This window comes from Camelus bactrianus, chromosome 28 (assembly GCF_048773025.1).
Source record: "Camelus bactrianus isolate YW-2024 breed Bactrian camel chromosome 28, ASM4877302v1, whole genome shotgun sequence".
NCBI classification, from domain to species: Eukaryota; Metazoa; Chordata; class Mammalia; order Artiodactyla; family Camelidae; genus Camelus; species Camelus bactrianus.
In genome coordinates, this window is record NC_133566.1 from 12795066 (window position 1) to 12819567 (window position 24502).

Below are 24502 nucleotides of genomic sequence, written 5' to 3' on the forward strand. Positions count from 1 at the left end.
ACACAGGCTGGTTCCCATGAGACTTTCCTTTGCAGACTGTCCCGTGGGCAGCCGTGCCTTTGGTGGATCGTGGAACTTCTGTCCCCGAAGACCTAACATCTGGCAGAACCAGTGTCCCGCAGAACAGTGTCTGGGAAACACACTGTAGACCGTCTTCCTTAAGATTTTCTTCCCCCACCTGCACTTCGATCTGAGGGGCAAAGCTGACAGTTTGAGATTCGATTCTTTGAGGAGAACTGAGGGTTCTGCTTTTCCATGTGGCTGAAGGCAGGACAGACAGACAGAAGTCATGGGTTGCCTAGGTGAGCCGGCGAGCTTTTGTTGACAGTTCTGCAGGCTAACCAGCCTTCTTGCCCAAAAGAGAACTGAGTACCAGCGGACAGAATGCGGGTTCTCCTTGAAGCAGTGTTGGACTCGCTTTACCACCTGGGAAAACACTCAGTGATGAAGAGTTCACACCCTGGAGCCTGTGCACACGAGGACACTTTCACTGTGTTACTGACACACGTAGGACAATCAAAAAGCCCACAGGTCGGGAGGCCATCACAGGAACTTTTATTCTCCTAATCAGATTGATCAGCCTTGCCATGCTCTGCTCACCTCTCCCTATAATACTGTTTCTAAACTCCGTGTGGATGTTAGTAAGATACTGTATCCACGTCACTGTGGCAAACACTAGGTTAAGCTCATTAAAGGAAGGGTAAGTTAGGTTCCAGTTTAAGAGGGTAGACTGAAAACATGTTTTCTCCACGTGCCACCATTTAATAACAATAGTAAAAGAGAGAAATGGGGGAAGGGTCTTCAGTGGGTGGGCAATTTTAACATATTTCTGGGAGAAGAAAAGAGGATGGCGGTGTGATGCTGAAAGAAGCTGAGTGGAGGAAGCCAGAGGCAAGGCTACATGGGGGCCAGGAAAGAGATGCTTTCTGCAGAAACTCAGGGGGCTTCAGACCCAGAGATGGTGAGGTTCCCAGAGGCTGGCAGTCCGGTGTTTAGCACCAGGCAAAGAAGCCAGGAAGCTTTTCTTTAGAGAAATGGACCTGGTTGGGTGGGGATGGGCTAGTGGTTTAGAAATCCTAGAGTTTCTGAGATTCTCAGCCAAAGAGCTGTCCATCCAGCCATATGCCCAGACCTCCCCATCACCTTCCCACCCAGACCTAAAGAGGAAGCAGACCTCCTTACACAACAGCAGAGGAAACTTACATCAGTCACCTAAAAGCAATCGAGCCCTAGGAAAAGTTAGAATCATCAGACACACGTGAACACCAGGAATGTGAAAAAGTAAACAAGCAAAAACAGTGAATTTGGAAAATCGAGGTTTTCAAAGATTCTCTTTTATATCACCATGGAGAAGTATGCATCCTTAAAACAAGAAGGTGCTGTGAAAAGGGGATAAAGATCCATACAGAGCCCGAGGGAATAACACAGAATACTTTCTGTATCTCGTGGGAGAATCCCCTTGCCCCATGCCCAGGAGTCCCCCACATCACTCTGCAGAAACGTTAGCTTTACCTTCCACAGGAAGAGCGACGGTCTAGAATCGCTCTACAAAACCTAGAGCTGACTTCGTGTGCTGGGTGAGGGCAGCCTGAGTGTCTATTTCCACATGCGGATGTAAAAATGTCCAAGTTCTGTTCACTGAGGTGAACTCTCTTTCCCACCTACTCTGGACTGTCGTAAATGTAAGTGTCCAGTTTATTTCAGAACTTTTACTTCTTCAGTTTATTTGCCGATTCTTCTTGCATCAATACCACAGGGTCAGTCTGTAATAAGTCTAGACATCAGGAGTGGAAAATGCTCCAGCTTTTCTCCTTCCATCATCACCTTGGACATATCTGCCACTTGTATGTCAGTATACGTTTTAGAGTCATTTTGTTACTTCCACACCAAAAAAAGAAAAAACCTGCTGGGACTTCGAGACTGTATTAAATCCACATAGATTAATCTGGGATGAACTGACATCTTTTTCATTCTTTGATTGATATACATAGCTTATTACTTCATTTGTGTAGTTTACTAAAATTCTTTAAAAAGTTCTCTGTGTGGAGGACTTGCATGGTTTTTCATTAGAGTTACTTTTAGGACTTTAATTTTTTTAAGCTATTGTACATAGTATATTAAAGCTTTCTCTTAGTTCGGAATTTTTGCTGAATAGAAATATAATTGATCTTTAAAACCATTTTACTTTGAAATAATTGTAGTACTAAGTGTAGTACTTTCATAAAAAGTTATGAAAATAGTAGAAGAGGTTCCAGGTAACTTCACGTCAGTTTTTTCCAATGGTTAACACCTTGCCTACATAGAATACAAGGTCGAGACTGGGGATTCCACAGAATCTACTTAGATTTCACAGTTTTACATGCATTTATATGTGTTTTTGTAGTTCTAGGAATTTCATCACATGAGCAGATTCATGTAATCACCACCACAATCAAGACACGAGCACTGTGCTGTCACCACAAAGATGTCCCTCGAGCTGTCCCTCTGTAGTCTCGTGTGCCCACCTCCCACCTCCCTCCTCCCTCAACAGCGGAAACTACACTTCTCTCCATTTCTACAGTTCTGTCGTGTTAAATAAGTGAAATCAAACAGTATATAATCTTTTGAGATGACCTTCTTTTCACCTGGTGTAACCTGCTCACAAATGTTTATAGAAACTTTATTTGTAATTGACAAAAATTGGAAGCAATTTTGGAACCCAAATGTTGTTCAATAGGTGAATGGATAAAGAGACTGCGGTACGTCCATACAATGGAAAATTTTCAAGCAAAAAAAAAAAAGTCATCAAGCCACAAAAAGACATGGAGGAATCTTACCTTGCTGAGTGAAAGAAGTCAGGCTTAAAAGGGTACTTACTCCGTGATTCCAACTCTGTCTAAGATTCTGCAAAAGGCAGTACTTGTAGTGACAATAAAAAGATCAGTGGTTGCAAGAGATTCACGGAGTGTTGGGGCAACTTGTCTTTTTTCCCTTGCTGTTCTGTGCATGTCTGTGAAAGCACCATGAGGATTCATTTTTAAGGTTACAATGAATTTTAGCAGTAGGCAATCTCAGAGATACGGAAACTGACGATAATGAGAATGGGCTGTAATTTACTTTCTGGCTGCTTTTAAGGTTTCTTTTTTGTCTGGTTTTCAGCAGGTTTATAATCATATACCTAGGTGTGTTTTTCTTCCTGTTTGAGGGTTACAGAGCTTTCAGTTCACCACTGAATGTCTTTTAGCAATTTGAAAATATTGCCTGCAATCTCTTCAAATGCTGCTTATGCCACAATTTTACTTTTCTCTTCTTCTGGGACTCCAGTCTCTATGTTAAGACTTTCACACCACATTTCGTATGTCTGTTACGCTCTTTTCTGTATATCCATGCTTTTTCTCTCTGATTCATTCTGGACATTTCCTATCGACCTACTTTCCAGATCACTAGTCGTGTACTTGGCTGTACCTAACCTGCTGGTAAACTCATCTGTGGAGGTTTTTAAGTTTATTTAAAGTATTTTATTTAAAAAAATAAAATTTACCACGTTAACCATTTTTAAGTGTTCAGTTCAGTAAAGCACATTCACGTTGTTGTGCGGTCAATCTCCATAACTCTGAGCTTGACTCAGCTAGATACCTCACATCAGTAAAATCATATACTATATGTCGTATTGTGACTGGCTTATTTCACTGAGCACAATGTCCTTAAGGTTCATCGATGTTGTAGCATGTGTCAGAATTTCTCCCTTTTCAAGGCTGTGTAATATTCCACTGAAAGCACACATTTGCTTACTGATTCATTGATCAATGGACACTGGGTTGCTTCCACATCTTGTTGCTATGAACATGGGTATATAAATATCTCTGAAAACTTGCTTTCAATTTTTTTGGGTGTATACTCAGGAGTGGAATTGCTGAATCATACAGTAATTCAAGTTTTAATTTTGGGGAGGAATTGTCATACTATTTTCCATAGGCACTGCATCATTTTATATTCTCAACAGTGCACAGGGTTCCAGTTTCTTGACATCTCTGCAACACTTGTTATTTTGTTTCTGTTTTTGTTTTTTAATTAATCACCATCTTAATGGGTGTGTAGTGATATCTCATTGTGGTTTGACTTGCATTTCCCTGATGAATAGTGATGTTGACCCCCTTTTCATGTGCTTGTTGGCCATTTGTGTATATTCTTTGGAGAAGTATCTTTATGTTTTAGCCCACTTAAAAAAAATGGGAAGGGGGTAATTAGGTCTAATTAGGAGGTGCTGGGAATTGGAACCAGGACCTTGTGCATGCTAAGCATGCACCCTATACCCTAAGCTATACCCTCCCCAAGCCCACTTTTTAATTGAGGTTTTTTGTTTTAATCAAAAATTGTTAAGTTATATAAGTTCTTTTTATATTCTGGATATTAGTCCCTTATCGGATAGATGATTTGCAAATATTTTCTCACATTCTGTAGGTTGTCTATTCACATCCATGGAGTTTTTAACAGTGGTTTCTGCTATTGAGTTTTTATTTGATTCTATTGATTCTAGTTCTCTTTAGACATTTTCAATCTTTTCATTTATTTTATTGAACACAATAATTAAATGATCCAAAGTAACCCCAGTATCTGCATCATCTGTTCTTTCTATAATAGATTTTTTCCCTGGTTTGGTTAACTTTTTGCTATTTCTTGGAATGCCTGGTAATTTTTTACTGCACACTGGACATCATGTAAAAACTTGTAGGCAAGCTCTGAGGTTCACTAATAGTACCTTCCTCCACAGAGGATGTATCTTGCTTTCTGGCAGACAGGTGGAGTTGGGACACATCACCTTATCCCATCTGGGACGGAATGATTCCAAGTCAGGTTTCAGTCTTTTGGGAAGGCCGGTCTTCTTCTGGTTTGCTCTTCATCCGAGCGTAGCCTGCCCGTGGTATCAGTAGGAGTGTTTGCCAGGCTCTCTCCTACTCTGTGGGCCATTAACTGAAATTTTTGCCTCTCCAGAGACTGCCAGAAACTCTGCTTAGTGCCTCAGGGTTTTAGCTTCTTGCATCCACACTGCTTGTGAATCAGCAAATGTCTGAAGGGGAAAGTGGAACACAATGTTGACTTCATCTCCATGCAGCTTTTTTCACTGGGATTTTAGATTCTTAAGTCTTGGCTACCCTGACACCTACATTTTGCCTCTCCAGTTACTCTGAGATTGCTGAAAGTTCAACTCAATTTCCCAGCCTCTTAGCTTTTAAATTAGCAAATCCCGAGGGAAGCAGCACTGAAGGACACGGGCTCACCTGTACGCAATCCCTTCTCTATAGCATCGTGGCCCCTTAAGTCCTGTCTGCATTAATAACTCTCCAGTGCTTTCAAACTGATTTGACTCGTAATTTTTATAGCATCTTAGTTGTTGTCAGGGGTCTGGAACATGCTGTTCTATCATTACCTGATGCCCTGACATGCACTTGAAAATAATAATATATGATTGCAAAAATGAAAAAACAAACCAGGCTGAAAGCCATTGTCAAGAAAAATCAGCAAGCAAGCAGAAAGACAACGCCAAAAACTAATAAAAAAGAAAAAGAAAAAAATGAGACAGAGTCAATCTACTAGGTAGAACATCCAACTAACAGACGTTCCTGTGATGTCAGAGTGAAGTGGGTGAAAATAGAGAAGGAAAAAAAAGTCCCAGAGTCAAATAAAGTCACCAGACTTCAGTTTGAAAGAGACCACTGAAGGGATAATTGGTGGGGGGGGGAGCCTAAAAATGAAAGAAGACTCACGAGTATTCAGAATACCAAAGATAAGGGGAAAAAATCCTAAATGCTTCCAGAAGGGGAACTTAGGGAGGAGCCGGGAGCTGGGAGCCGAGGGCCACGGCCTGCTCCATGGAGGGAGGGCTCTCATAGGAAGGAGACATTCTGAAGGAACGGAATATATTTGAAACTCATGCCACATAATATAGGTGTCATTTTTACTTTATTTAAGGAGAGACATGGGGAGAAGAGGGACAACAGTAATTTTCACAACATACAGAGGACAAGCGAGCGCTGGGGAGAGGAGGCTGTGGGGCTTCTTGCCGCCAGTCTGCCCTGCAGCCCTGGTTAGTAAGCTCAATGCGGCTTGTCATCTGCATGACTGTTCAGCAAATTCGTAACTGGCAAAATTAGGGATTATGAATGACCGTAAGTGGACTACAACTAAGACAAAAACCTAAATGACCCATAAAAAGTCACTTAAAAATAAACCATAAATAGGTAATGCACGTTAGTGTTAACAACCATTTTTTGTAAACATTTTCTTTGACGTAACATGTGCATGAGAAAAAGCAAAAACGCTGCACTCGATACAGAGAGACTCTGACTTAAATACAGAAAGATACCATTTACCAAAGCTCTGACCAAACCCAGGGGTGCCCTGGGGTTCTGCTTTGAAGGGCATTGCTGAAATGGCCTCCAATGCTCCGTATTTAATGATGTCATCATAATACTTTTCTTTTGTAATTTTGCCATCCTGGCACTTCTGTGAAGTCACTACCCTGTTAGAGGGGAAAAAAAAAAAAAAAAACGACCATCCCTTTCTCTAGAAGAATGAAACCGCAACAGCTCACAGCCCTCCGTGGGGAAACCTAATTGCGTGCTGGCTTCCAGCCGGAGCAACGCAATCGGGTTTCCCAGGCTGTGGGGCCGAGGGGGACACTGTGGCCCAGGAAGCCATCCCAGCAGGACGAGCCGTCTGACCTCAGGCAGGGGAGCCGAGTGACGGGTTCCATTACGTTCAACCCCGCCACCGACAGAGCGCCAGGAAGGGCGGCCACCCCGAGGACCCAGCACCTCCAGCCGAGCACCACTCGCCTGGTCTGTGTCACAGCCTGACGGGCAGACACCGAGCTTCAAATCTATGGACAGTTCAGACCTCACCCTTTCCAGTTCTGCCACGTTGGTATCAGAAGTTGAGTATTTTCACAGAGAGTCTGGCCTATCTCAGAAGTCCCTGCTGAGGGTGCAATGAACTCCCCAACCTTCTCTACGTTAAGTACAAATGAGTAGAAAAGAACTAGCTCTTTCTGCTTGGGACATCAGTGCCACTTCCAAAGTTACACAGACAGGAAAACCATCTCCACCACCTTCTCCTTCCAAAACGGAGGAGGGCTTTCTCAGCGGGCCCGTCCCCGGGGGTGGGCGCCAGCAACCCACCGCTGCTTCTGCAGCCGTGAGCGGATGTACTTGGCACCAGTTTCTGTGACTGCAAGGAGAGCCTTTGGCAAAAATGCTGACCCAGGAGGACGAGAAAGATGGGTCAAAACGGGCCGAGAGCACTGGGCCAAGCCACGGCCAACAGGTGCAAGGGACTGTTGCGTTTCTGGGGGGGAACCTCCACTTCCGTGTTAGAGAAGAAAACCCGCCACGGAGGAGGATTATGCCTAGGAAACCCCACACTCTTGTTCGGCAAACAATATTTCCACCAGAACTCACCGCGAGGAAGGCGGACGGCAGAGCCCGGCTCCACCACCGAGATGGACGCCCTCAGAGGAAACAGATGGACCAGGAGCCGTGAAACCAATTATTTCCCAAGACATTTATTACAAATGTCATGAACATACTCAAAAAGTAAAACTGGTTTAAAAAACAGAGAGAGAACAAGAGAGCAAGGGAGAGAACGAGGAAAGCCAGGGCTCCGATGTCACACCCAAACACAGGGAGATGCTACCTCACGAATGAGCAGTATTAACTACATTCTTAAAATAGTTTTAGTGCATTGCGTTTTTTAGAAAAGGGGAATCTCCCCGCCCCAAGGAAAGGTTCCTGCAACACTGGTGACAGCTTGCGGGGCTGCCCCACATGACCGCCTGTCTGCAAGCCCCGGGCTGGGAACAGTCAGGGCCCCGGGCTGGCAGCCGGGACGCCCGGCAACCACTGCAGGTGAGCCCGGCGGGAGCTGAGCGCCTGCTCTCAACTCGGAAAGCAGATGCCCGCCGCAGCACGACAAGCCTGAGGGCTGTTTCCCATCTTCAGGGACAATGTCTCTGGTGCCTACTGAGACCTGGGACGAGATTAACAGTCCAACTTCAATTAGATAGTTTTGGTATTAAGATTAAATTAATGTTTTCCTCCCAAAACGTAAAAACAAAACCACCTCTTAATGCATTAAAAACAATGAGGTAGGCAAAAAAAAAAAAAAAAAAAAAAAAAGTGGTTGAAAAATTTTTTTCCTCCGCAAGTGCAGACTGTGGTGAAACTGCTGCTGCTACACTTCTAGGTTTAAACAGAAATTAAACCTTTGACTGAGGCAGTGCTAATACTGTCACACAACAAGGTTCTGGCCATGACACAAATGCACACCCTTTCTTTTTCCTTTTTTTTTTTTTGTTTTTTTTAAAAGAATCATCTGCACGATTTAGGCAAAACTTGGTACACAGAAAAACAACTCAGTTCTTGGCCAAAAAAAAAATTCCCGAGAAACAAAATGGGACCCTAACCCGCCCACCCCGCCTCCTAAGCCCCACCCACAAAAAAGTCCTCCTAGTAACTGTGTCTTTCACATTTTATAAATATTAACTTCTTTAACCTGCACCCTCTTCTCTGTCCACATATCATCACATTACAAAAAAGAAATGTCAATTAAATACATTGTTACTGTTACTATATTAGATCTGCTCGCGGCTTCCGCAGACTGCTCGTTAGAGCACCCTGACACCTCCTGTGCCCCCTGCCAACCTCCCACCGGCGTGTTCACGTCTCCACCTGCATCACCCAAGACAGAGTCACCGAGACAAGGAATTCTGGAGCTGAAGGAAAGGCGTTTGCGTTCTGTCTGATGCTCGATCCCAACACTGATAGCACCTAACGGTGAGTCTCAACAGCACCAGCTGCATTGCAGCCTTGATTTATTTTGAAAAGGAAAAGAAGAGAACGGGGAGAAACTGGTAAGAGCAAGTGGGCGGGCGGGAGACCCCCAGGCGGGGTCCGTGCACGCGCCGTCCCGGGCAGCCGGGCAGCTCCGAGCTCCAGTTGCAAGGAATTCCAAGTTCTCCATCTCAAAGACTCCGGTGCAGCCCTCCTCGCCCCGCTGCTACCAGCTCAGAAGAGAGGTCCTGCCCAGCGTCATGAAGTAAACCTGGCTGCTGCCCCCGGACCGGACGGAGGCGAAGAACACCTGCAGGGGGAGAGGAGGCGTCAGCAGCCTGGAAGACCTGCCAGCTCCATGAGCCAGAAACGACCCCCCCCACCCCCAAGAGCACCCGGGAGGAGGCCCTCTGGTCTGCAAGAAGCCATCGCCGGGGCCAGTCTGCCTCAGCTGGGCCGGCTAGTCAGCCAGACGCCCTCAAATGCTGCGCCTTATGGTAAGAGCGCGAGAGAAAAGGGTCACACTTCTGAAACTGGCTCATCTGGTTCTGCCTCCAATGCTGACACCTTCCGGAAGATAAGCATGTCTGGAAAACTCAGCAGTGGGGAGGGAGGCTTCTCAGCCATCTCACTTTTCTCTTTTAAAAACTGTAGCTAAGATGTATGAGTTATTTCACATGACTCTATAGTCAAAGTCAGATGATTTACTTCTGTGCCTTTTATTAGTAAAGCTTCATGGACATGACATCGTGGACGATAAAAACATTCAAATGCCTCAAGTTCAAAGAATATTATAGTTATGGCTCCACTGAACATACTTGGGAAAATATAAGCCAAAAAGCTGGCAAAATCCTGGGTTAGGTCTGAGGTGGTATGGATTTTCAAGGTAAGAGGTCAGGGAGAGAGACGTAGGTCAACTGCACTGGCAGACGGGCTACAGGATGGCAGGGGGCTGGGGGCAACGCGGCTTCTGGGCAGGAGGCCCGGCTGCCAGGGTCCAGGGTTTTACCTTAACCTGACAGGTCAGCCTGAGGTCAGGCTGCTGGATGCTGAATATATCAACGTGAAGCAAAAGGGGGAAATGAGGGACGCTTCCGAGGCTGCAGTGCGCTGCCCCAGGGCGTCAGATACATTTTTACCCAAGTGACAGAAGAGAGAGAAACTGGGCTTAGAAAAGACTGGCTCCACCTTCTCAAAACAGGCCCAGGGTGTCAGCATCCCAGCCAGCTGTCCGCTCCACTCCAGAGCTGGCCGTGGGCGGGAGGGAGCAGGTCCCGGGGAGGACAAGGATATGGTCAGGATGGGAAAACGAAGGTGTTAATTGGGGCTTCGATGCCCTCGGGCCCCACCTGCAGAAGTGCTCTTGCTGCTGCACAGAAATGATTTACACTGTTAGGCGCTGATGCCACGCAGACTAGGGAGTTGTTTCCCTACTCAAAAGGCAGACTAACGCGTGGAGGATTTGAGATACACTGCAGGGGAGAGGAAGCTTTTACCCTGCTACCCAGATCTGCATGAGGGTTCCTTCTGATCACAGAATTACATCCATAAATCGGTAGCTTTAACATTCTCTACCCCTAAACCAAATGCAGCCCAGATAGGACACCTAACGGGGAAAAAAAATAAAAATAAAACAAAAAAAACCAGAACAAAACAAACCCCTCCAAAACCCAAACAAAAAAAGAAACCCCACCAAAAAAACAAACCAAAAAACCCAAAACAAAAAACTCCCCAAGCAAAAACTCAACATAGGATGGCTTCTGCAGAGTTAAACATCTCCATCCCCTCACAGCAAACACAAAATAAAATATATCCCAACCTCCATAAACAGGTCTAAAAAGTCACTACTAAAAAGTTCCTTGATCAATTTATTCTAATCTTATCAAAACCCCAAAGAAAGGCTTCACCACACTCCACGGGAAATAAACCACCCACCGAAGGCTCGTGTGTAAGGAGGGTGTTACCTTGTCATTGCGCTCACACAAGAACTTCAGCCTCTGAGCCCTTTTATGCATGAACACGCCGTCCAAGTGGCCAGTTTCCACAGACCGGATCTCTATGGCCTTTTCTCCCCAGCCCATTGTCTGGTTGGATCGAATGTATGCTTTTTGAGAGGGGAAAACACATATTGAGAAAGGCAAGGAAACAGCCGTGGACAAGCTGCTTACATCACACACACACTCACGCACACACATTCTGTCACACACATACACACTCACTCCCCCACCCCCTCCCCCACATGGCTAGCATGTGGGGACTTCTGCTTTTCAGGAGCTCTGCCTGTGCGGCCTGGTGGTCCCCCCTGGGGGTGTGTTCTGAATCAAGTCTGTGAGGCCCCCTGAGGCATTTCATCCTGAGCAGCACCTCCCACCTACAGTTCAGCTCGAGAGTTCTCATCACACCAGTTACGAGGAGGCAGGGATCTCAGGAAAGGCAGGTGGACAGAGCCAGTGACATGACCGCGATAAACCAGACTGGTCTGGGGACGTAAACTCGGAGCCAGGAGAGCTCCGGACGTCAGCCTACACTCCCGAGGGGATGGGAAGGTCAGGAGGCTGTGTCCACCGTGGCTCGGCCGCCAGAGCGCAAGACTCACTGGTCTCTCCGCTTCCCTCCCCTCCCACAGCTCAGTCACCCACTGCCTCCGTCCCACCTTCCCCGGATGGCTCTTAAGGGTTCAATGAAGGATTGAGTATGACAGAGTTTTTAAAAATAATCACTTAGGTTGTGTTCTAGCATAAGACCACCACGTGTCTCATGGTCTACCATCTAACCTTCCACCGTCTACTGCCAACTGCTCTGTTAACTGCCCCAAAGGTCTGAACAACACATAAAATCAGCATCAAAAATATATGCATTTTCAGGGAAGGCTCCACTTTTACAGACGCTGCCTTCTCCCCCGAGGGCGACGTACCCACGGACGTGGGCATCTCGCCCCACTGCAGGACCACGTCCTTGGTGATCCTCCCGTAGGTGTTCACGTACACCCCCTCGTCCTCGTAGCACACCAGGAGCTCCATGCCGTCCGTGTTGGGGAGGATGATGATCGCGTGGGGTTTGATGCTGCACTGGATCTGGAGGAGGGGACAGAGCACAGAGGAGCATGTTTGTGGCTGTTTCTGTCCCGGCAGGAGTGCTCAATACGACTGCCCCGGGGAAGGCGCAGGTCACAGTCCTGGGGACAGTACAGCCACTGGGTAACATTTTGGAAAAACCATGCGATGCATATACAGCTTTTACAGGTCATATACTCTGCTCGTCCACATTTTCTGAGGCCCCTGGTACATATCTGGATTGTGGACTCCATTTAAGGAACTATGTTCCTCAAACCACTCCCAACCCCTAGATGTCCTGACCTGCCAGCAGCTGCCCCCAGCCAACCCATGTTAGTCAAGCCGGGCTCAGAGGTCCTCGGGAGGCCCTCAGAGCAGGAGAGTGGCTCTCCACGCGTCTCCGAGCACAGAGCGGGTGGGCGTGGCATGGCACCCACACACTCACCCCCACACCACAAGGTAAGCAAGGGGTCCCTGCTCGTGTTAGTTCACTAAGCAGAGTAAAGGGAAAAGTCAAAACAAAATGAAGCCAGTCAACCAACCATAGAGTGTGGGTTCTTTCTTACGTGTGTTGGTAGATAAATGTCATAGACAGATCCCGAGTCCACATCCACAGCATGGAACCCTGCACAGGACCCGTAGATCACTTTCAGCCTCTGGCCTTCCTCCACAGTGAGATCCACCAGCAATGGCTTATGCACCAGCTCTCCGAACGACTACAGAGGAAGCGAGAGGGCAGCGGTGAGAGGCGCAGGGTGCACGCCGAGGGCTCAAGGCACCCAGTTGCTCACTGTGGACCCAAGCCGGCCAACAGCCATAAGCAGATTTACTCTATGACCTAAGTCTTTTATTCGTTTTTGTCTGTTAGCCAGCATCTGGAAGGTACTTTTTCCCAGTACATGTCCCCAGTCCCCACTGAGCCCAAGAACTCTGCTCTATCCTTTACTGCTCTGCTGTTTGTCCCGGTGAGGAAGACATCTAATGTGAAATAATCAGGACTTCCTACCATACGCTACCCAACTAATCTAACGCGGACAACGGAGAGAGAGGTTGATGCAGGAGTCTCACATGGAGAACCGTGTTGGTGTGGCTGTCACAGTCACACTGAGCCCCTCACACCCCCCACTTCAGCTTCCCCACTGGAGTGCAAGTGGTGATGAGACGCTATGATGTGCTGGATGGCCTGCAACACACTGGGCGGCCTCAGCTCTTCATTCATGTCAGCATCTGCAGCTCGTAAGGCAGGTCTGAATAAAGGAGCTATAAAGGCGGCTAGCACAGTGCCTGGTGCATCAGGGCTGTTCAGACCGGGTCTCAGAAGAGAACCGTAACTTTACAATCAATCACTTCTGGTCAATAACACGTGGCTTTACTTTTTAAGCAAATATGATAACCTTGTTTATCCTGCTTAACTGGGGACTCAAGCAATAAGCAATCTAAATACACCGATTTTCCAAACAATTGAAGCCTACTCTTAATAAAATATGTTAAAACTATTTTTGAAAATAAGTAAATAGAATCATTTTGGATAACAAATTCTTAATGTCTTGCCCTGCACTAAAACAGTCCTGGGGGCAGTGCTTAAGATTTTGTGTCTAATACCAGAAATGATGTTATTAAGTGATCTATAATATCTGATGTCACAGTCGTATCATTTTTAATCAATTTTATAAGTTTGCATCTAGTGCAAATGCTAGAATTATACAAAAGAAATATTAAAAGCAATCACATAAAATAATACCTAATATTTTTCTACAGTATTTTTCTTCAAACAAAAATGGTAATTTACATATTTTTAATACTTTTCCTATTTGATGTAATGTATACTCTTTGGGCCATGAAGAATTTCTGTCATTTTATTTTTACTTAATACTGCATTGAATAGAGAGAGAGAGAGACACCTTAAAGCTGCCTATTGTTGGATAATTATCAAAAGCCTCGGTTAGAAGGTCACAGTCTGCTTTCTAAACGGAGGTGGTGCTACTCTGTCTCCTGTTACCACACTGGCGCACGGAGCAAGGTGTCTGCTCCCCTGCTCACACCCCAAGGACCCCGAAAGCAGACAGGTCGACTTACTCCATTAGAAGTGGTCTCTCTCGTGATGAAGTGATACACTAATAAATGATCAGTTTTAACCGTTCAGGGTTTTTAAACTTATTCCCAGCCCTCGGGCACCGTGTGTGTGGCTGACGCTACTTTTCAGAGCATGTGATGGCGTTACCTTAAAGGCCATAAATTTGTGGTATGGCTTGGGTGCCCATGCATACACTTCCACAGAACTCTTCAGAGCAATTACCAGAAACTTGATTCTTTCGTATTTTACTGAAATAACAAATAAGAGAAGCACGGGTCAGTATCAACGTGGAACCCCAAATTCCTTTTGCTGTCTTCTGCGAACGTTATGAATACACCTTCTGTTGAGTCATCCAAACCGACACGAGAGAAATGGCAGGAGAGACCAAGCCTCAGAGCCCCCCTCTTCCAGTTCGGTAACTAATGCACAGCTCGGGCTGCTCCCACCTTCCTGGACGCTGCACTGGACTCGGCACCAGCGCTCTGTTACTGCCAACGAGCACTTCCACTCCTGCTCCTGGTCTCCTTGGACTGAAAGTATTTAATAACAAGGACGGCGCCGGGCACCCCACCCTGCAGGCTCAAGGGCTCAGTGTTACTTCAAAAGGTGACGATGTGGTCAGTCAGCCAAGAGCTTTGCTCCTCAGTCACAGGAAGGTCGAATCTCCCGTGTGGCTTCTCCTGAGTCCTCCGTGGGGCTTACAGACGGAGAACACAGAAGGCTACAACAAAATACTCATCAGCTGAGTATGGATTCTGCACACAAGACCAATTACTCTTCAAACCACCTCCTGACCAAGACAGAGAGTAGTGGTCGCTGGGGCTCCACCTAACGCTCTGTACCAGGGAGCAGCAGTGAGGACAACCTCTCTTAATTTTCTGTGTAGATGAAGAGGCCCCCTCCACCCGGCTGTGTCAGCTCTCTGACAGGTGGCGACTCTGCTTAAAACCAAGGCCTCCGCCGGGCCTGGCCACACTTGACTCACTGACTGTCAGACCATCGGCTTCTTCGCACGCTCCCTAAATCACAGTGTGGCTTGATTCTCCCTTTGACCATGAGACATGGCCACTGACTTGGCACCTCTCCTTGTTAAACTCCACATATTGTCACTACTCAAGTAAATCCCATGAATGTTACGACATAAAAGATTATGAGAGGTCGTCTAAACCAGTGCTGACAGAATTTTCTGTGATCATGGGAAGGTTTTGTATCAACCCTACTAATATGACGGCCACTAGTTGCACAGCACTACTGGGCACCTGGAATGTACCAGTGCCACTAAGGAGCTAAATTTTAAAGTTTATCTCCTGTTAATTAATTTTAATATAAATTTAAATAGCAGCCCCCCCCCCATTCTTGATGGCAACCACACTGCACAGCACAGGACTTGATAAATTGAATATAGTTTCCTAAAAGTATGAAGAGAACAAATGAAGGCTTGTGAGTCATTCTATAGGAATGACCGGCCTGAGTGAGGCCGGACGTGCTGTCCTGGGGAAAACCCCGGTTGAGTCTAACACAGCTGCCCCAAACTTCCCGGTAGGATAATCTTCTCACGGACACTTCAGCTGTCATGAGCCACCTCATTACACTGAGCCTTGGGTGATTTTAGTTACATCTTAACAAATAAATTGATAATTCACATAAACACAATACAGAAGCCCCTAATCCCAAATCTAGACCGAGCATGATAGCACCACTCGGAACCGACCCGATGGAGGTGAGGCACCTGCACGCATCACTAACTACACGACAGGAAGACACCGCCGGGGGTGGTCCCAGCCCTGGAGGCGGAGGGGCTGACCACAGCACCCACTCTCACAGACAGAACAAGAAAACGCGCGGCAGAAGCCGACATCCCAGACACCCCTCCTGTCCCGCAGTCTCAGGCGCATAGAGACCACCTGCCCGTCTTCTCAGCCTCCCACGTCAAATTCAACTAGAATACGTCATCTCATCCATAAAACTTTAATTTGGCTAAGCTCCATTGTTTCCCCTTTATTTCCAACGTTAGTATCAGTATTTTTATTTTTCTCCCCAACACAAAAAAATTTATTTTGGTTTTTGTTCTTGTGAGATCTCATTTTATAAGAATGAAACGCCGGCCGGCCAGCGAGGTTCATTACTAGTGGCGAGCACAGCTCCACACGCGCACCTGACTCACAGCAAGGCCTGGCTCCTCGGGCAAATGCTCACTCGTCCATCAGTGACCGCTGGGACCCACAGCCCACTAAGGGAGAACAGGCCTGGGTACAGAGGACTCCAGGCCGGCTGGCTTTCCTTAAAGAGGTCCCCTGGAACCACATCTCACCAGGTGGGCTGAGCAGGGAGCCTGGCCAAGGACGGCAGGTGTGGACTGTGTTACGATCAAAGGTGCATTTTAAGTCTCACTGAGACACGGGATTAGAAGGTGCCTCTGAAATGAGCCACACATATTAGGAACAAGTTTATGACTAAAACACATTTTAAATGGGCAATTAATTAAATCCTGGAAAAACAAAACCCTTATGATCGTCTTGGAACTTACCAACTTTATAGTGCACACATCCTTCCAAATCCCCTACGGTTGTCCAGCCCTGCTTCTTCTCGACTTCCGGGTCGTTGTGAAGTATTTTATTTCTTAACCAGGACAAATAGTAGACACGCAACTTATCCTTTTTGCCTAGCAAAACAAACATAAGTAAGTGCTTTACGGCACGTTCAAAAGTAGATGTCATCACTCACAGTAACAGTAACTGAAAGAAATGTCAATGAACAGTAAACACGCCCCAAGGGAACCATTCTGTACCAGTTTCATCACAAGCTCAATCCGAGCTATTCAGGAGGACTTTGGAAAACCTGCAGAACTGTCACTGGTACAGGCCTGAGTTAGAAGAAAAGGTTTCAAAAGAATAAGCAGCTCACACTTGTGCAGACGGACAATAATAAACCACAGGGTAACACAGACACTGCACAGCAAGGCAACCAGCAGAACTTATTAAGATGCTTTTGTATATATTATGTCATCTGATTCTCAAAAAACCCTCTAGAGTAACTTATTTCCCATATGACAGCACAAGAGGGTTACGCAAATCAACCAACGCAGGGACCTAGATCCAGCAAAAAGCAAGCCATGAGCTGGAGACGGGCAGGACTTCCAGAGCTAATGGAAGACCAACATCCAGAACATGAAAGGAGTGCCTACGAGTCAATGAGAAGAGAGATGACCTAACAGAAAAACTGAGCAAGCAACCGGAGCAGGCAAAAGAAGTTACAGCACAGACTCGTAATTACAGAGGTACCTGCTCAATGGTGAATGCATATTAAAACCATACTGAGATACAATTTCATACAATTCATACAATTTCAGATATACATCAAGGTGTTAACATTATCAGTGTCTAGAATTAAACAGAGTGATAATACTGAAAGTAGGGAAGTGTGCAGTAACTAGAAACTTCAGAAACTAATGTAAACTGTCGGGACCACCTTGAAAAGCCTGACATTTTGTCTATTAAAGCAGGATGTACGTACACCCTACTTAAGATCCAGCAATTTCTGCCCCATATATAAACGTCTATGAGCAACAACAACAAAATGATTTGAGCAAAAGAAGTGCCCGTCAGCAAGCTGAAGGAGAAAAATCATACGATCATAGCAATAGATGCAAAAAAAGAACCTGACAACGCCCAACACACATTTCATGATAAAAACTCTCAGCAAACAGGAATAGAGGAGAACTGGCTCAATTTGATTAAAAAAAAAATCTACAAAAGAACTTACAGCCAATATCATACCTAATGGCGAGAAAACAGACACTTTCCCCCTGAGACTGGAAACAAGGGACAAATGTTCCCTGCCCCCACTCCTTCTAAACGTCACACTGGATGTCCCAGCTAATGCAGTAAGAAAAGGAAATAAAAGGTATGCAGATTGCAAAGGAAGAAATAAAACTATCTTTGTTTGCAGAAAACATAATTGTCTAGGTAGAAGATGCCACAAAGAATTGGAAAAAAAAAAAAAAAATTCCTGGAACTAGTAAGGGATTATAGCAAGGCTGCAAGACACAGGTTAATATACAAACGTCCATCGCTTTTCTACATACTTGCAAAAAGCAACTGGGGATTTGAAATTAAAAATGAAGCACCATCCACAGCAGCACTAAAAAAATTAAAATGGTGTAATTATTAACAAAATAGGCCTATACAAAATCTCTATGAGGAAAACTACAAAACTCTGAACAAAGAAATCAAAGGAGATCTAAGTAGACATTCAATGGTCACGGATAAGACTTGACACTGTGAAGAAGGCAGTTCTGGCCAACGTGACAGATTCAATGCAATCCCAACCAAAACCCTAGCAAGTTATTTTGTGCCCACCGAAAAACTCATTCTCAAATTTATGTGGAATGGCAAAAGAGCCAGAAGGGCAACACAATATTAAAAAAGAACAAATTTGGAGGACTGATGCCATCCAACTTCAAGATCTGCTATAAAGTAATCAAGATAGTGTGGTATCAGCAAAAGAACTGACAGATGTGTCAATGTAACAAAACAGAGAATCCAGAAACAGACCCACACAAATGTAACAAACTAGTCTTTGACAAAAAAAAAGGTAATTCAAAGGAGAAAGGATAGCCTTTTCAACAAACATTGCTAGAACTGGAGATCCACATGCAAAAGAAAATGAATTTATACAGACTTTGAAACTCACAAAAAAATCAACTCAAAGTGCATTAAAGACCTAAAGATGAAATGCAAAGCTATAAAGCCTCTAACATAGGAGAAAATCTAGATACAATCTCCTTGGATTTGGCAATGACTTTTTAGACATAACACCAAAAGCATGACCCATGAGAGAAAACTGGTAAGTCTGACGTCATTAAAATTAAACACATCTATTCTGCAAAAGCCACTGCAAATTTATTTTTCGTCTGATTTTAAAACCCATTTTTCATCTAACTACTATATATAAAAATAGATTAAAAAATTTCTACTGTATAGCACAGGGAACTGTATTCAGTATCTTATAATAACCTTCAGTGAAAAAGAATCTAAAAACAAATGTGTGTGTGTGTGTACAACTGGGATGTTATATTGTACACCAGAAACTGACACATTATAACTATATGTCAATTAAAAAAAATTTTTAAATGATCAATTAAAAAAAACTACTTTTCATCAACACTCAAGTTTTAAATGGTTGTCTTCTTATTTAAGTATGAGACAGATGGTGAAATTTTTGCATTTCAACAAACATCTTTACTTAAACCCAAAGCCTATCAGAAGACTAAAATAACTGCAAAAAATTTGTTACATATAAATAAATATGTAAGTTTGCATTAGCAGATAATTAAATCAAATCACTGCTGGTTATTGTAAGACGAGCCTTACAATTCTGCACACTCTCTGACCCCAGCAATAATACAGATAGATTATTAGCAAAGTATGGTCTTATGCAACACGGATACATATGCCCAATGGTTAAGTGAGCTACAAAGATACTAGTGAAAAATGTTTCCATGAGAGGGAAAAAAAAAAGAATAAATGCAAAGACTTTCAACATAAGATGAGTACATTTTAGTATATCTATGCAGAGAAACATCCTGCAGCCACGCAGAATGGGTCTCGGGAAGGAATGTTAGTGACACGGGGACAACAGCCTACAAGGCTGGACAAACAAGAATGGACGAGACACACATAACCCCAGGACGGGGTGTCACCAGGGTGAGCAGACCCCAAGTGTATGCACAACAGCGACCCTAATGTCTGTTTCACGATCTCGTCAGTACACAGGGGCCCACTACTATCTCATTATCATTCTCTGCAGGTTCTCTGAAATATTGCATAACCATTTTTGTGCAGATTTCCCTCCTAAGTGTGTACTTTGAGTGTGCATATGCTTCAAAGATTGGAAGTTAAAAGCTGAAGTTAATAGATATTATTTTTGGACGATTTTACTATTTATTTCTCCCATTTGCTTTTCTGCAATAGTTGCTTACTTTCTATAATGAACATATATTATAGAATTTATACTAAGAAAAATGTTCTTTCTAAAAACAGAGAGTAAGTGTTGAATGACATAAAAAAAAAAAAAAAAAAAAGAGGTCTAACAGGATCCTTTTACCATCAATGGCAAAGAACACTTCTTTTGCACGAAAGAGTCCTGTGGAAGGGGACGGACATCCAGACGTTGAACCCCACAGGCCGCTGAGGGCAGGAAGTGGGGGGCAGGGGCAACAGGGAGTGGGAAGTGCGGGCTTCTGAGCTAGCTCGGCGGAGCTCCGGTCAAGTGTGGAGATGCGGCCCGTCCCGTTACTGTAAAATCACGCCACAGCTCGGTCTCATTTAGCTCTTACTTCACAAACTGAACTCACTCAAGTTCCGCGTGGGGAAGGACTCTGTTTTTAAGCAGTGCCGCAAGCCTGCTTTCCCAAACACACTCACCAGATATTGTCACCAAGACATTCAAGCCTTCCAGGACGTCCATCTGTTGAAATCGTCTTCTGTTAATCAGAGGATACACCTTCCCTTGGCCACTTCTGTCCAGCAGCATCAGGCCACTCTCTGTACCCACCAACAAATTCACTCCTATTTCAAGGACACAGAAAAGCCACAATTTGATGCTGTGCTTGGCAAACAGGCTGGCTACGTAGAAAGGGTATCATGACCTATCTGGAAATGAGACATCCTTGTGAACCTGCCCCACCTGCTCTTCCACCAAAGCACAGGGGCTATCCACCCAGAGTTACTCTAACAAGACAGTTTTAGATGTGAACATACTATGTCATTCTGTACAGCTTCAGAAAATACGATGGAAGCCTCTGGAATTTGGGGGAAAAGGTAAAAACCTGAGTATTTATTACCCATCTGTAGTGAGCTTTAACATAAAAGTATATATACATAACTCCCAAAACATGATCAGCATCCCAAAACACGTACAGCCTGAGGAAGAAGGTTAATAAACCACGTGGCTTCTTCCATTGCTTGTAGCTGAGATCTTAGAATGCACCATACAGACGAGCCTGCCCAAAGAACATTTCACTGCGATGTCCACTGTTAGGCAATGGCCACAGGTGGCTACTGAGCATGTAAAACGTGGCCAGTGCAGCTAGGCATCTGAAATTTCTATTGTAGTTCACTGAAATGTGAACAGCCCCATGAGGCCAGAGGCAACCATGACAGCCAGTGCGGCTACGGACGACACTGACGTTTTGCTGACTAGGTGACGCCGTGCCTTTGAATCAGCACTCGTGGGACCTTCCACTTTAGGTCTTCCAGCAAGCCATTATATTTTTACAAAAAAAAGAAGCTCTCTTTAACAGAAACATCATGCACATCGGCTATCGACTTCATTCTACGAAAAAAGCTGTCCAACTTAAAAATTGGCTATCATCATCAAAAAAAAAAAAAAAAACAAACGCTTAAGCGACGCTCCATTCATTTTCATATAATTTTACTTTTGAAGTTGGCCTGTAACTAACTCCCTATCAATGTAGGATTTACTTGGACATTATTTTAATGTTTCCCCCCAACATACGTAGGTCGGGTCATTCTAAATAGCTTAGAAAAGAAAGGATAGAACACTGACAGAGGTGTAGCTGAAGGGCCCGCCCAAAGCCGCAGTTCATGTAACACGTCAGTATTTTTCTGGTCACTCTTCAATACTGAGAAACTGAAAAAGTCTGTATCAACTATCCAATGTGTAATAACTACCCAAAATACGAGTCTTGCAAAATCTACTATTTGTCGTTTCTAAAAATAAACAGCATTCAAACATCAATCAAGATTTTACAGTAAGAATGAGTAAAGATTCAGAAGAGCTGGAAAACCCTCTTCGTATACACAGAAATTGCCAGTGTTTTGGCTTACATCTCGCTCACGTCTTACCCTCTAATTCTCATTATATATTTCTAAAAACTGTGTCATTCTATGAAGGAAAGCAATTCAACAAATCTCCTCATTCTCCCTGTAAATGTGGACCACATCAAAGGCCCTCCTCCTCCTTTCGCACTTCCTCTGCGCATGAAAGGATGGAGACAAGTCATTCTCTCCAATGCCTAACGGCTGAAGCAAGGGCGGGCCCGGGTGCGTGCCTGCCCGATGCCATGGGGGGCGGGGCAGGGGACCTTCCAGCACACCCGCAGCAACGCTTCCCCACCCCCCGACTGTCCAGAACCGTACATCTCTAGAGGACAGTCCACCCTTTAGAACAACAACGGAAGGGTCAGGGCAGTAGGAAGGAACCTACCCCACAGGGCAGCACAGAGAATCTCGGAGTTAAATCTCTTCTTGTACTTGCGGATCTCCGGGGTGTCGCTCTGTGGCCTAGTGTTGGTGGGGTTCACATTGACCACTGAGCCCTTCCGGGTAGGATCTTGCCTTATGGCCTCTGGTCTCATTCCATCACAGGAAAATCCCACTGAAACACACCACACCTGGAATGACGCTCTGTCCACGCAGGCAGCGGGCAGCTCCCTCCCCTACCACGCCTAAGTAAATATTCACGTCATAACCAACTGCCAAGGAAAAGAGATTTGTAAGAAATGCACATGGAAAAAGGAAAGCGACTGTGTAGCTCACTGCAGAGAAGGCAATGTAAGCGGGGTGGGGGTCTGGTCCTGAGTCTGCACCCGTGGACCACCACCGTGCGCACCTAAGCCGCTGGCAAGTGGTGCGCGGTGCCCCAGCTGCGTGTGGTGACCTTACTTACCCACAGAGGTCACTGTAGTCCCACTCGATGGAGAAATCTGTAGTAATCTGGGGTCTATAAAAGGTGTAAAGGAGGAGGAAGATTTGTGTTTCTGGAGTGTGCTACTAGCGGACTGAGTCTGCAATGTAAATTTCAGTTGTATTAATACAATGACAGCAAAAGGACGAACACAAAACCACCCACTTCTGCACCGCTCTGCTTCCTGGTACAGAGCCCCACCCCGCAACCCCCCCGCAACGCTCTGCAGGTGCCCCTGCGTGTGCACATCACACCACCAACACAGGCCATTTAACCGGGACCACAGAGAGCGCCACCCCTTTCAGAAATATACTGCTGCTCTCAGACGGAATGTGCACGCCACCACTCAAATCTCTACTCCACACTCCTCAGCTGTTTAGTAAATACTTATAATGAAAACTGCTAAAGGAGGTTTGAAATGTCTTGACCTCAACTCACCAATTTCTGAGTTTACTCTCCTGCCCCCTAAAAGTCCAATTAATCTATGTTGGAATACTGGCAAATCTGAATTTTATATAGTTTAATTTTAAAGTGAGCCCCCTGACAGAAAGCTACAGAAGCTTTGGCCACTGTCGCTTCGGGTGCGTCACCATTAAATCCATAGCAAACGGGCTCAGTGGTGACAAGGGCAGATACAGAGTAAGGCTAATCCTTTTGCTCTTCTAGGAACAGGAGTATTTTGGTTAATAATGTAACTTAAGACCCACCCCCCAAAAAAAACCCCCACAAAGAAAGTGAAACAAATTGTTAAGTGGAAATGTAATGACAATTAAAAACAAAACAAACAGGAAAATAAACTTGCCAGTTTAGTGAGTTAGAGGTTATTGTAAATACTGTACATCAGAGCAAAACGGAGCCAAGTGTAAACATGAGGAAGGTGAGTGTGGGTGGGACCTGTCACTGGAGGAGAAAGCACACACCTGACCAGGTGCTTCTGTCCTGGACCGTGTCACCCTCCGGGGCAGCCTCCCCACACCCCTCCGAGCTCCCTCCTCCTAGCCCACCCGGGAGCGGGCTTCCCACCCGGGCCCGCAGCCTGAGGCCCCTCCAGCCGACAGAGGCCAACCTGATGCCTGAGCCTGCCCTGGACGCAGGTGATTCGCGCCTGCTCCTCGCAGGAAGAGGAGTATTCTGATTCTTTCTAACGAGGGAGCCAGAACAGGAGCTGGTGGGCAGGCAGCAGCTCAGCGTCTACGCTGACGGGTGGAAGCGGCATGCCCCCGGTAGCCGCCCCCCTCCAACCGTTAGACAAATGCATTTAAACCAAATCTCCCAGGAAATCAGATCACTTGTTTAATTAAGGACAGGGTGCTCACAGTGGACTGTCACTGCACTTGGGGCAAAACCCTGTCCCCCCAACCAGCACCCAGACTGAGACCAGAGCCAAGCCTTCAAACATATACACGGATTTCCCACGCAAAATCTGAAATTAAAAGCATGCCCAGACCTTTGTCCTTCTTGTTTAACAACCTAATTTCCTAGGTTTCCCCAAAAAGCATTTGGCCTCTTAAACTGAGTGATTATCAATTTCAAGGAGAGACGTCCTTTTAACAAGGTTGGCAAAAACAAGTAAGAGTAACCAACCAGGAAGCCCCCCACCCACAGCAAAAACCAAAACCCCCACACAGTCCTTTCTGAAGGAGGTGCCTGTCTGTCCAGATAAGGCCAAGTCTGCTTAAGCACATTTTTCTCTATTTTATATATTGGATAAATAGAATGAAAAAGGCAGATTCTGCAGATGACCACCAGAATTTCATGCCAAATACATATTGGATCTGAGAACACAGCAACCGTTTCATTTAGACTTTTTGAAAAATAAACTGAGTAAGGAAAGCCATGCAACTACATTTATCTAGAGA

General features: G+C 45.3%; 1 protein-coding gene across 50 annotated transcripts in view; it reads right to left on the reverse strand.

Moving 5' to 3' along the window:
- Positions 1-5921: 5921 nt before the first annotated feature.
- Positions 5922-24502, reverse strand: part of MAP4K4 (mitogen-activated protein kinase kinase kinase kinase 4) — a 143760-nt gene continuing 125179 nt past the window's right edge. For 25 of the 50 annotated variants that reach the window (XM_074354559.1, XM_074354568.1, XM_074354554.1 and 22 more), the window contains 9 exons: positions 22626-22743; positions 22164-22334; positions 20360-20503; positions 16462-16596; positions 14082-14182; positions 12427-12576; positions 11722-11881; positions 10772-10911; positions 5922-9117 (listed from right to left, as the gene is read on the reverse strand). In XM_074354559.1, coding sequence (XP_074210660.1) covers positions 9034-9117; positions 10772-10911; positions 11722-11881; positions 12427-12576; positions 14082-14182; positions 16462-16596; positions 20360-20503; positions 22164-22334; positions 22626-22743 — 1203 coding nt within the window. In that variant the 3' untranslated portion in view covers positions 5922-9033. Of the gene's footprint in view, positions 9118-9995; positions 10177-10771; positions 10912-11721; positions 11882-12402; positions 12577-14081; positions 14183-16461; positions 16597-20359; positions 20504-22163; positions 22335-22625; positions 22744-24502 lie in introns of all 50 variants that reach the window. The other 25 variants (XM_074354553.1, XM_074354552.1, XM_074354563.1 and 22 more) reach the window with 3 other exon arrangements.